The sequence below is a fragment of the Cryptomeria japonica genome, chromosome 5 (assembly GCF_030272615.1).
Source record: "Cryptomeria japonica chromosome 5, Sugi_1.0, whole genome shotgun sequence".
NCBI classification, from domain to species: domain Eukaryota; kingdom Viridiplantae; phylum Streptophyta; class Pinopsida; order Cupressales; family Cupressaceae; genus Cryptomeria; species Cryptomeria japonica.
In genome coordinates, this window is record NC_081409.1 from 701,509,178 (window position 1) to 701,521,087 (window position 11,910).

The window sequence follows — 11,910 nt, forward strand, 5'->3', positions numbered from 1 at the left end:
AAAGACCAGTCACTTCCTACACTTAAGATGAGTTATTAGTTGGTTGTGAGATTGCCAAATGTAGGCATGACTATATTTAGCTAGTTGTATCCAACAGAACTAGGCAATCAATAACTATTTGAAATGTCAATATATCACTGACACTGACCTGTAGAAATTGAATTTTGAATTATTTAGTAAACTGAATCCAATCTGAGAGAACATAGAGATGGGTAATTGAGCGATTTCCCCGGAGCGACAGGGAAAACAACAAATACAGCAAAGCAAAACAAACCATAAAAAAATCTTTAGGATCTCGATAACTACAAAGAGAAAAACTTAAAATCTATGCCCACATCTTAATAAATCCTGTAAAGGCAACGAATCACCAAGTCAGGACAGACATATGATTCAAAAATCTATTTTATAAGGATATCCGGGACGGATATTCAAGAGGGCTTGAACATCTTTGCCTCGTAGAGGGATCCCCGGGGGACATTGGAGAATCCATGCCCCTGGAATTCTGAGCCCCATTTCTTTTAGCATTGACCCATCCTCTTTTCACATTGGAATTCGCTTTCTCTGCAAGACATTCTGTTTATTTATTTGTTCATATTATTAGTTTGTGTTTCGGTTTTGTTCGCCTTGTATTGCGTTCCGGGCAAGAAGAATTCAATGTTTTTCCAGCTCAACAAATGGCCCATGGCTATGGCAAAATCCCATTTAAGACTCTGTACCACTTTTTGAATTTACTCCTACCTTCTGATAGGTACTTAATTGCGTCCAGATCTATGTAATCTTAAAGTAGATTCGGACATTAATGGCTTCTGTTGACTTTATGCATTTAGTACAACCAGAATCTGTTGGGTAATGAATTGGCAGTGCCATAAATAATATTTGGGTATGGTCATTTATTTAGCGCTGAAGAAGAGCCTAGTTGTGCAACGGTGGAGAAGAAGATTTGAGCCGTCTGAGTAATTCAACAGTGCATCCAATCGCTAAAGTTGGGTAAGCATTTCGTCATCTCTGCCGCTCCTATCTGAAAAATTCTAGAAGAAAATGATTTTACTTTTGAGTAGTGGAAACTGTAATGAAACGTTTTAGTAATGATCATATCATGAAATAGATATTGGGAGAGGCAAATCCAGGATTCACAATTCTTCGTTTGTCTCATCCATATGCAAGATTTTAGAAGAAAATGGAATTTGTTCGGTATTGATGCACATTCAATGTAAAAAACCAAAAATATTAGGACAGATATCATAAAGTTAGTTAGCCGATAGGCTTTATAAAGTTTCTGCTATGATATTGCTATCAAAGTTTATCCTGGCAATCTTTTTCCAGTCGCTCAGATAAAACGAGAGAATCCGGCCATCAAGTCGATGAAATAATTCTGAACCTCAGGCGTCCAGAAATTTGATTCCATTACACTTTGCCATCTAAGCCAATGGGATAATCAATACCTTTCGATATAGACGCGTAGGCTGGGCTTTTGCCTACATAAGGAGCTTGTGATGAGCTGCCCTGAAATTCATAGCCCAGTCCTTTTCAAGGAAGGGCACATTGTAGGCCAAAAATGGCGGTCAATAGAATGTTAATAGGTTTGTGAAGATCCCACTACCAAAATTTTCAGAATTCAAAAGGGTGGGAACCGACCAGAATTGCTGCCCAAGCATGTAGAGAAGCTATTGTTTGTAATGAAGGCGACGGATAATCTCCTGATGGATGGAAATCAACTTTCTGCAATTGCATGTTGGTAAATCCCTTTCCTTTGCTCGATCTAGGTCTGCAAAATCAAACCCTGCTTTACCCGACTCCTGCGTTATGCTTTATCGCGTTAGGGCCGGTCCTTTATTTTGAAACTCGATAGGCGATTTTCTTTTCATTCGAGCGCAAACCTTAGCTATATGGTTGTTAAACTGATGAAACTGGAGATCATGTAATGCTCGTGAGCAAACTATTGATGTTTCGCAGCATTTCTGTTTCAGTGGGCTTGGCTATGATGCCGGCTCTCTACATTGTTTAGGACATTTAATGCATAACATAATTTAATCAACACAAAAATATGCTAATGAAGTAAAATTATTCTTTTATTACTTCACAATCTGAAATTGGAAACATCAAATGCGCGAAACTCATTTCTCGCAACGCATGAATGGAAACACGCGAAACGCAACTTTCTCGCAACACATGAAAGGAAACACGAAAACGTACCTTTCTCACAACACACAAACCCTAATCTTGGCTATTTTAGGAGGCCGAGGAATCGTATTTTGAAAGGGAGTGTTCTGTGTGAATCCAAAAATGTTGGATCTACAGAAAATTCGTATGCAAATTTTGATGGCGTGGAGAACCTGTCGAAATTGCTGATACTGATGCCTCTCTGCCTGGGAGGCAGTGTGTGGGCTGAGTTCAGAGATTTGAAAAGTATCTATTTCTCATGATTTATGGGTGGTGGTGACTAAGTTCAGTGTTATCTGGTATTTATTTCCGTGTTCGGGATGAACTCATCACCACCACCCCGTAAACCATGAGAAAGACAATAGGATCCAACATTTTTGGATTTGCGCAGAACACTCCCTCAAAATAGTCAAGCTTAGGTTTATGTGTTGCAACACGAAATTTTGCAACACATAAACCCTAATCTTGATTGATATAATGACGAAGTGATTGTCAATTTGGAGCAAATTAAGGAAATTATTATTCTGCTTCTTTATCAATCTTCAGATGCGCCTTCTGAATGCTCACAGCCCCTTCTCTCGTCAGTTTGTTTGAATTCTTCTTAGTTTTTCTCAGAATTATAAATCACAGTCTTCATATCTTTTACAATTTAATTTTGATGCTGAAAGAACGTGTGGGAATGTTTTTCCTTTTATTTTAAATTTTTTTGATTTCAAGGTTTAAAGAAAAATTGAAAGTCTTTATTAATTTTTTAAGGCTGTGGATCGAACCTGGAACCTCAGTGTCACAACTAGCTTTAATTCTCATTTTCATCCCTGTCATTTTCAGCGAGTACAAACGAAAGAGTGTTACAATTATAAAAATATTAATTTTTAACTTTAATGTTTAAAATAGTTAGTTGTTCAGAAACAAAGCGAAACGAAAGAAATGTCACGAGACTGATATGATATCAGTGTCCCGAATGAAGGTGGTTTGAAAATTAAATATTAATTTAAAAACTATACTTCTTCTTTGTATTTTATATTTGTATGGTGTAGGTTTAATAATGGACTATAGTTGCGTGTAAAGGTTTTATTCATTATTTTAGTACGTCTTATTATTTTATCTTTTATAAACAAAATTTTTCAATCATAAAATAAATATGGATGTCATTAATATGCATATTTTTTATATTAATAATTTTTTTAATAGAACTAAACTATATAATATCACGTTTTCCAATTCATGTATATGTTTAAGTTGATTGATATTGAATTATATTTTACTTATTGATTTATAAATTTTATTTAATTAATATTGATTTATATTTAATTAAAGATTTTGAAAATTTATTTTTCATATTCATTTAAAATTTATATTATGCTGAATATATTTATTAGAATTAATAATAAGTCAGATGGTTCATATTATTTAATTATTATATCAATTTACTAAAAATCATTCATTTTAAAAAGATAAAATACTTTTTTTTCATGTGTTGATAAAACACTTTTTATTAACAGATAATTATCTCATTTTAAAAAAAAAATAAAACACAATTTCTTATCAGATATTTACTAAATACAAAGAAATAATTGATAATAAAAAATAAACATCAATTTCAATCTTTTCCAAAAGATAACAAAAAAAAATATAAATATTGTAATTCTAACATACCTACTCTTATGTTATTCAATAGGTATAAATAAAATTGGTAAATAAATAATAATCTTCTATCGGTATAAAATTCTCTCTTTTGAATTTTAAAAAATTATTGTACCATCAATTGACAATATAACTATTTTACCTTTATTTTAAAACATTTATGAGTAATCATTACCAAGTTGGAGCTTACTTATCAAGCAGCAGCATCAGCAATTCGACATTGCACCTACAGTGTTAATTGTATGGAGCAGTTATAATCTCTGTTACACCCATCTGCAAGTTTCATAAAGAAAATAAAAGTTTCTTGGTCGTGACCCATCTCTACAACAGGCCACTTCATAGCTTTTGAATCGGATCTTCTTTCAGTTTAGCTAAAATTTGATTTTTAAAAAAGAAGAGATTTATGCTCGAATTGCGAAGCTTGTTATTTTCTCAGGTTTTAGCTGTGATAAAGAACGATAAATTTTTATATGTGCATTCTGTAGGGAACATGCATTGGGGATAAACTTTTTGACATTAGTAGTTGCATTCCTGGCGCTATAGATTTTGCTAGAGAACAACTTAGATTTGAAGGAGAAAATTTCATCTGTTGAAGCAAAACGGTTATTCATCTTTGCTACACATCCATTTGGAAGATGCTGGATGAAAATGGATTTGGTTTTGTACCGCACAAATGCAATTATAAAAACAAATAACGTTAGGCGTACAATCATGTAATCAAATAGATATTGCTGAAGAAGACCTTAGCTAAGTGTAAAAGCTAAGAAGAAGAATCAATGCAACAGTGCACCTTAGTTCTCATTTCGGGGTAATCAATTCAGCTCCGTAACAACCGTCAGAAATATTTGAGATGAAAATAGATCTTACTTGGGCAGGGGTCCTTAAGCGTGTCTGATGTGATCCATCTTTAGAATAGACTCCTTAGCATTGAATTGAAACAATTTTCAGTTTGATTAAAATTTGATTCTATAAGAAGGGAAACATTGGATGCATTAACTTGTAGGGTCTTTGGAATATGGGTGCCTTTTTTTTTTTTTTAACCTTTTCCTGACAGGAACGGTTAGCTTTTCTTGGTTTCTGAAGAAGAGCTTAGCAGTTAAGGATAAGATTGCAGCTTTTAAGCAATCCAACAGGGCATCTAGTGCTCATGTGTGGAGTAAGAAAAGTAGTTAATTATCTCCGCAACTCCAATCTGGAAGATTCTATAAGAAAATGAATTTGGTTTAGTACTGATCATGCTCAAAGTCGAAATTAGGGTAATGATCTAATGATCAGATAGATATTATTGAAGAAGACAAACAGGGCATCTAGTGCTCATGTGTGGAGTAAGAAAAGTAGTTAATTATCTCCGCAACTCCAATCTGGAAGATTCTATAAGAAAATGAATTTGGTTTAGTACTGATCATGCTCAAAGTCGAAATTAGGGTAATGATCTAATGATCAGATAGATATTATTGAAGAAGACCATAACTATGTATTGGGAGTGTACGAGATGAAGCAGCAATATAACAGAGTACTCCCAGTGGCATTTTTGGGGAGGGGTTGGGGAGGGGTTATTGTATCTTTCATACACATCTGGAAGACGTAGAAGATAATGGTTTCAGTGTAGTAATGTGGGGTTCTTGGCTATGCCTGATATGACTCACCCTGAGAACAGACCACCTCTTTCTTTTGAATTTGGATTTCTTTCTAGCTGTCGAAATTAGATTGAAAAACGATAAATATTGCATGTGTGGGTATGATGACTTAGTTTCTGTCTATTATCAGTTTCTACTTCTAGCTTTGAGAAACTATAAATAGTAAATACATTTTTTCTGTGCTTTTTGCAGGGCCTTCAAAATGATGGTGCCTTTTTGACTGAACTAGCTGGTATTTCCTGAATTACTGGGCATTGGACTTTTTAATCGATAAATTCTGTTCACTATGATGCTATGCAATTGTTCAAGAGAGCAATTCAAGTTTGAGGAGATGTCTCAGTCTCCAGAATCCCTGGCCACGCGAGATTTCTCAGCTAGTGCAATTTCTTCTTCCAGAACTGGTGATGCCGACTTTAGGTTTGATGAAGGTGGCATTGAAGAAGCAGAGTCGTCACTGAGAGAAGCTCTTTCTCTCAATTATGAGGTTTGTACTGATGAATTTTATTTGAATTGTTTGCATTTGAGATGAACTAGATTGTTTAGTATTTCAGCTTTCATGCAAATGGTTGTTTTGAAATCTGGAAACTGGGATAATGTACATTGGATCCTAGTAATGGAGGGAAAAGCTTTGCTACAACAGTTGCTAATTAATTGACTAGATTCACCTTTGGGGAGAATGTAACCGGAGATGCAAATGAGCCCTCTGGTGTCTGTTCACACCACAATCTAGGATATTCCCTTTTACAGGAAGAAATTTTAACCTGTAAAATTTCAAGTTTATTTATTTTTCCTTTGTGTTTCATTCGTATTTGAAAAAACCACTGTATAATAAATTTTTCTTTATATTTTTCAGCCAAAGCTTTACTTATGCATATGTTGACTAATTAACTATAGACACGATACTGCAAGTGCTTTCTCCAGCACGACCTATGTTTGATTTCATTTTAGGAATTCTGACTGCACCATGATCTGTTCGGCCTTTATCAAAGACGTCCTCTACATCTTTTGAAGCATGATTATTATAATGTTTTAAAGTATAAATATTACCTCGACCCCTAAGTCACCTGTCTTGCAATGACAGAAACTTGTGACGTAGAAATACATTCTTTTACAATGCTTATTTACTTTATGAAGCATTGGAAGTTTGTTTTAGAGAGGTTTTTGGCTGTTAACAGTCTACCACATGTTAGATTCCTTTTATGGGAAAGATCGAGTTTATTGGGAGGCTAAATGAAATTTGAAATGCAAGATAATATGAATGAAGGTGATTCCGCAACCTGCAAAAGATTGATATGAGATCATCTTATGTTTAAAAGTTTATCTGTTTTTATCCCCTGTTTTTCATATCGTGGTGTGTTCACTTCTCAGTTTATAAACTTATGAAATAATCCTTAAGAGAGAACTATTTTAACTTTTGGCACTAAGACAACTCCGAACGTATCATTGCAGTCCAAGGTTTATTGTTAACTCCTACGGCTAATATAAAGAAATTTTCTTTTCTGAATTTAGTTTGATGTTAAGTTTAATCTTTAGTTTGTGTATTGTGAATATAAGCTATTTACATTTGGCACTATTTGTTTGATCACATTTTATTTTGTCGCTTGCATGAATCCTGTTAAAAAGGACCGCTTTGTTTAAATTTTCTCCCACGTCTCCCACGTCTCGCATATCAGGAAAACTGAGTGACTATTTATTTTATTATTAAATTTTAAGGTTGGTTTGGAAAAGGGTGCTCCTTGCAAAAGTTGATTTGCATTAGAGAGGTCAACAAGTTAGAAGCACCTACAAGCAAAGGGCGATTCTAGAAATTGTGAGCATTTATATCAGAACCATTTAGAACAAATGTTTTACCAGGTTGGAAAAATAATATCATTGATAATAATTCAAAACCCTGTGGTTTTGGATAATCAATTTGTGTATTTTGATTGGTTCCCCTAAAAATGATGTAAAATCCTTCTATGCATTGATTTTATTTGCAATTTAGAAAAAAATTAATGAAATTTTGCACCATCATTTTATTTCAAATTGACATTATCAACACATACATTACTCTCAGTTTTTTTACATATCTAAATACAAATAATGTAATGTTGGGTCCTGCTCAAGGAGAATCTATTTTTGAAGTCATCTGATCTTTTTTAATATGATTTAGTGTAATGTCTCCAATTTGGATTGTATCTGTTTTTGGCCAAAATTAATAATTCCAACAATATAATTCACTTACCAATAGCATTCTAAAGTTAACTCATTTAAAGCTATTGAGTTTGAGAGTTAATGAACAATTAACATCATATGAAATGATAAATAAATTTGCTAATCTGTGCTGAATTCTAGTTCAGCTTACAAAAAAATTAATAAATATGCAACTATTCTGCATGCTAAATTGCCCTTACCATGTCTGCATTTAAAATTTTTAAGTACTAATGATAGAGCCCAATCCTAGCCATTAGTTATAAAATCAACCCATCCACGTGACAAGTTAGGTCTAGGTTTATTATTTAGTCCAGTTGATCACAATGAGCAAAATCAGATAGAATAATACAAGTCAAGAGTAAGAAATATTTGGAAAATTCAAATCCCAAGGACTTCAAAATATTAGCCCTCAAAAACGTCTTTCAAAAAGAGAACAGCATTTTTTTTTTCAAAAATAGAATAACATTGCAAATAACAAAATAGATACTTTCAAAGAACAAAATAGATACTTCAGGTTTTGTGGCTGTTGGAGTTGAGAATTTTAGAGAAATAATGGTGAATTTTTTTTAATAGGTACAATCAAAATTTGGAGACAAACTCGTTATGGGACAATAAAATTACGAAAATCGGATAATTTGAATTTAATGTTTAAATTAAACACACTATTTTGTAGGGGAAATGACATACTGAGATTTGTAGCTCATTAGATCCTATAGGATATTTGTAGTCTTGGATATTGAGTTTGTCGTTTGGCACATTTTCTTTGCTATGGGAGGAGCATTACAGTGTCTTGGTTTAGTTTTTCATTTTTTATGACATTGTGAATTGTAAATATATATTGGCCTCAGTTTTCTATTTCAGTGGAATTTTAATAGTAAATATATATTGTTTTTCAGTCAAATCATGTGCCCCTAAGGTTAGTGTTGCATGGAAATTGAATGCTGTTGTATGTGTATCCGAGTTATCTGATGGCTTCCATATCTTTATTAGATTTCTTGTTGTTGAGTCAAAATTATGACTGATATTATTATTAGTATATTGTTTTCTCTTCTTTTTTTTTAATTCAAATATCATGAGGAAACAGATAAATGTTTGCGCTAATTATATGAATTATTTAATGCAGGAAGCCAGGGCACTGCTGGGAAGGCTGGAATACCAGCGAGGCAATGTAGAAGCAGCACTTCAGGTGTTTGAGGGAATAGATATGAACAGGATAACATCAAAGATGAGGCAAGCGATTTCTGAAAGGGTGCAAAGCCGGAAAATACGCTCTCGCAATGGAAGCAATCATACCATGTCGATGCATGCTGTCAGTCTTCTCCTCGAATCTATTCTTCTAAAAGCAAAGTCTCTGCAAGAGCTTGGGCTTGCTAAAGGTACCAATATTGCATTTTACTCTGTGATTGGTTTCTCAAGTGGCACATGAAAGAACATTTTGCAATTCAGGTTATGCAAGGTTGTAATTCAAAGCTTTCCGTAGTCTAGTTTGTTTAGTACCTCACACTTGATGTGCTTTTGAGTAATTTTGTTATTATGATGCATAGTTTTAACCTAACAATCTCTCTTCAAAAAGATTCCATGGACTAAATGTTGACCAGACCCAACTATTAGAAAACGTTGTATTTTTTACTTATGATTCATTGGCCCTTGCTTTCCTAATATGCAGTATAGTTTAGATTGTCATCCATTTTCTTCACCCATGCATGTTTGTCCCTCTGCTACCAGAAATCCATCGCCGAGACTCTGTTTCCTGTATTAACGGGCGAAAAGCTGTTTCCGTTGTAATCAGCCGTTTCTAAGCTTGCCGTGATGTTTCTGCACATTGCCAAAGCGTTCGATGTTTTTCTTAAACTGTGGCTTCTTTTTAGCGTTTAAACTGGGCCATTTTATCTATGCAATCAAGAATCTCCTCACTGTCATGGGTTTCTCCTAATATATCTTCAACTGGAATGTTGATCAGATGCTTCATTTGGATAAAACTGTGGCCCAGAATAATCTTGGTATTTTCTATTTTGTTGGGGAATCACTCTTCACATTTGAGAGCTGAAGGGGTGTGATGTTTCTAGTAAATGCACGAGGCATATAATTTCTGACCAAAACATTGAGACTCCTTAGATATCTAGCATTTGATTAGGGATATAGTATACATTAAATTAGATAGGCCAGTTTGAAAGCAATTATAATTGTCTAGGAAAAAGAAGGTGAATTCTGTTTCTTACATCGTTGGTTCACCTGATGGTACAAAAGCATGATCAAAGATAAATGAGGAACTAGTGAGCAAATTGAAATCTAGCAGAATGGGTACTGGATTACAAATAAGGAAAAAAATATTATCAAAACCCACACACCCTTCACTCCCCATCTCTTCTCTTTTTTAATATCTTGGTTTGCAGCAAATTATTCTCTTCTTTTCTGATATTCTTCATTTTGATGATGGATCACAGAATGTGATCTGAAATGTTGATGAAGAAACAATTGAATCCAGAATGAAAAAGAACAGTATTATCTAAACATTCACTCCAAGTGTTAGTCATTGTGTTCATCCCAGAGAAGCATAGTAGTAGATGGGATGCTTTTGTCCACTGGCCAATCTTTCTTTTTGCACATCTACATTGAGGTTATATACTAAAACAAATTCAAACTAGCTAGGAATTTCATTCATTTGTTTACATATTCCTTCTTTTATCCATTGAAGGGGAAGAGATTGGTAAACAGGTATCATTACTGTTTGCTAAACTGGTCAGCAAACCTATTAGTAATTAGACATTAATTCTAGTTTGTTGCTAATAGACATCATTTCAAAATTTTAAAAAAGAACTTCATAAAAATTTCTTATTTTACAAACCAAAAAGCTTAGTATAAAAGTTAAATCCAGTAAAAAGGGATACCACTTTATCAAAGTTTTTAAGTATGGGTAATTAGATTTGCTGATTCTTTACCTTGGCCTGAAACCCATTTACAGAATACAGAGTAGGTGATATGGGCTGGAAGCTGAAGACCCGAATTATCAGAGCGATTAACATGATTTATCAGAGAGGGTACACTTGGGCCTTCAACTTTCTTGTATCAGAGAGCTTAACATGATTTATGTTTGAAGATGAAAGGAAAGCAGAATGAAAGAAATTAAAACAACAAAAATTGAGAACTAATCTTTATTTTGACTGGTAGCAGAAAAAGGTTTTCAAATATATGCTGTAATGAGTGCAGAACTGGTGGGGGAGTGAACTTAACTATTATCTTTTATGAGAACTTTTGGAATGAATTTGATATTTTTTATCCATATACAAAATAAATTCAGTCATTGTCTTATTTTGCTGCTATAATTGAATGCACAGAGGTCGATCACCCACATTTTGAGATTTTGCAACTTGCATTTTATTTTGGTTAGCTGTTTTCCTTCTAGCATATCATTTCAAAATGAAATTGAAAATTTGAATAATTTGGGTCTTTTAAAGTATATTTAAACACAGGGATGCGGTCCCTTATGAAAGCCCAGTCCTTGTCCCCGTAGCTATTTCTGGGACTGGGATGTCAGGAGATTTCCCATGGCCGTCCCCGGTCTGCAATAATTTTTGGTAACATCCACAGGATGATGGGACATTTGGTCATTTGATCATCTTGGGGAGCTGCAGGTGTCCCTCCCTGATGGCAATTTCTTCCCTAAAGTTTAAAAAAAAATCATTTTCTAAAATAAAAAAGAGCATACAATTCAGGTATATGGTGAAAATCTTTTGCAAGCAAGATTTAAAAATACTTATACATGAATATATATCAAGCTGATTTGTAAACCTTGATATATGTTGGCAACTGAGACTCAAAAGTGACTTTGTATATGTGACCTGTGGGCAAGTGAGATTTAAGAAAGCAGCTTACTATGTATATGTATGGCTAAACTTGCAATCTTTTACAAGTTCATATATAAATGTATATATTTTTTTCTTTTTTCTTTTCTATATAAGAATATATACTTATTGCCCCCAGCTGTCCACAAGAACTGTTTCCCACAACTGCTGCCCCTGAAACATGCCTCACTGCCCCCTGCCATCCCCTTTCCTGAAATGCCGTGGAAACAAGTTTTAGCAGGTTCAAATGTGCATGGATGGAATTTTGTGCTCTTCAGTAAGACCGATTGTTTTGACACATTTAAAAAAAGTCTCTTTCTAATTCAAGGCTCTAAAGAACTATGCTTGTGGTCAATTTATTATTTTAATTTACAATATACAACAACTAGTTTGATGCATACTTGAAAATATATTGCCAGATAAATTTCTTTGGC

General features: G+C 33.8%; 1 protein-coding gene across 2 annotated transcripts in view; it reads left to right on the plus strand.

Annotated features, from left to right (window-relative positions):
- Positions 1 to 201: 201 nt before the first annotated feature.
- LOC131070668 (protein NPGR1) overlaps positions 202 to 11,910 on the plus strand; it is a 49,465-nt gene continuing 37,756 nt past the window's right edge. Inside the window, exons 1-3 of one of the 2 annotated variants that reach the window (XM_058006257.2) lie at positions 202 to 987; positions 5,634 to 5,925; positions 8,758 to 9,010. In XM_058006257.2, the coding sequence (XP_057862240.2) occupies positions 5,728 to 5,925; positions 8,758 to 9,010 (451 nt within the window). In that variant the 5' untranslated portion in view covers positions 202 to 987; positions 5,634 to 5,727. Of the gene's footprint in view, positions 988 to 1,342; positions 1,736 to 5,633; positions 5,926 to 8,757; positions 9,011 to 11,910 lie in introns of those variants that run through there. The other variant, XM_058006258.2, reaches the window with a different exon arrangement.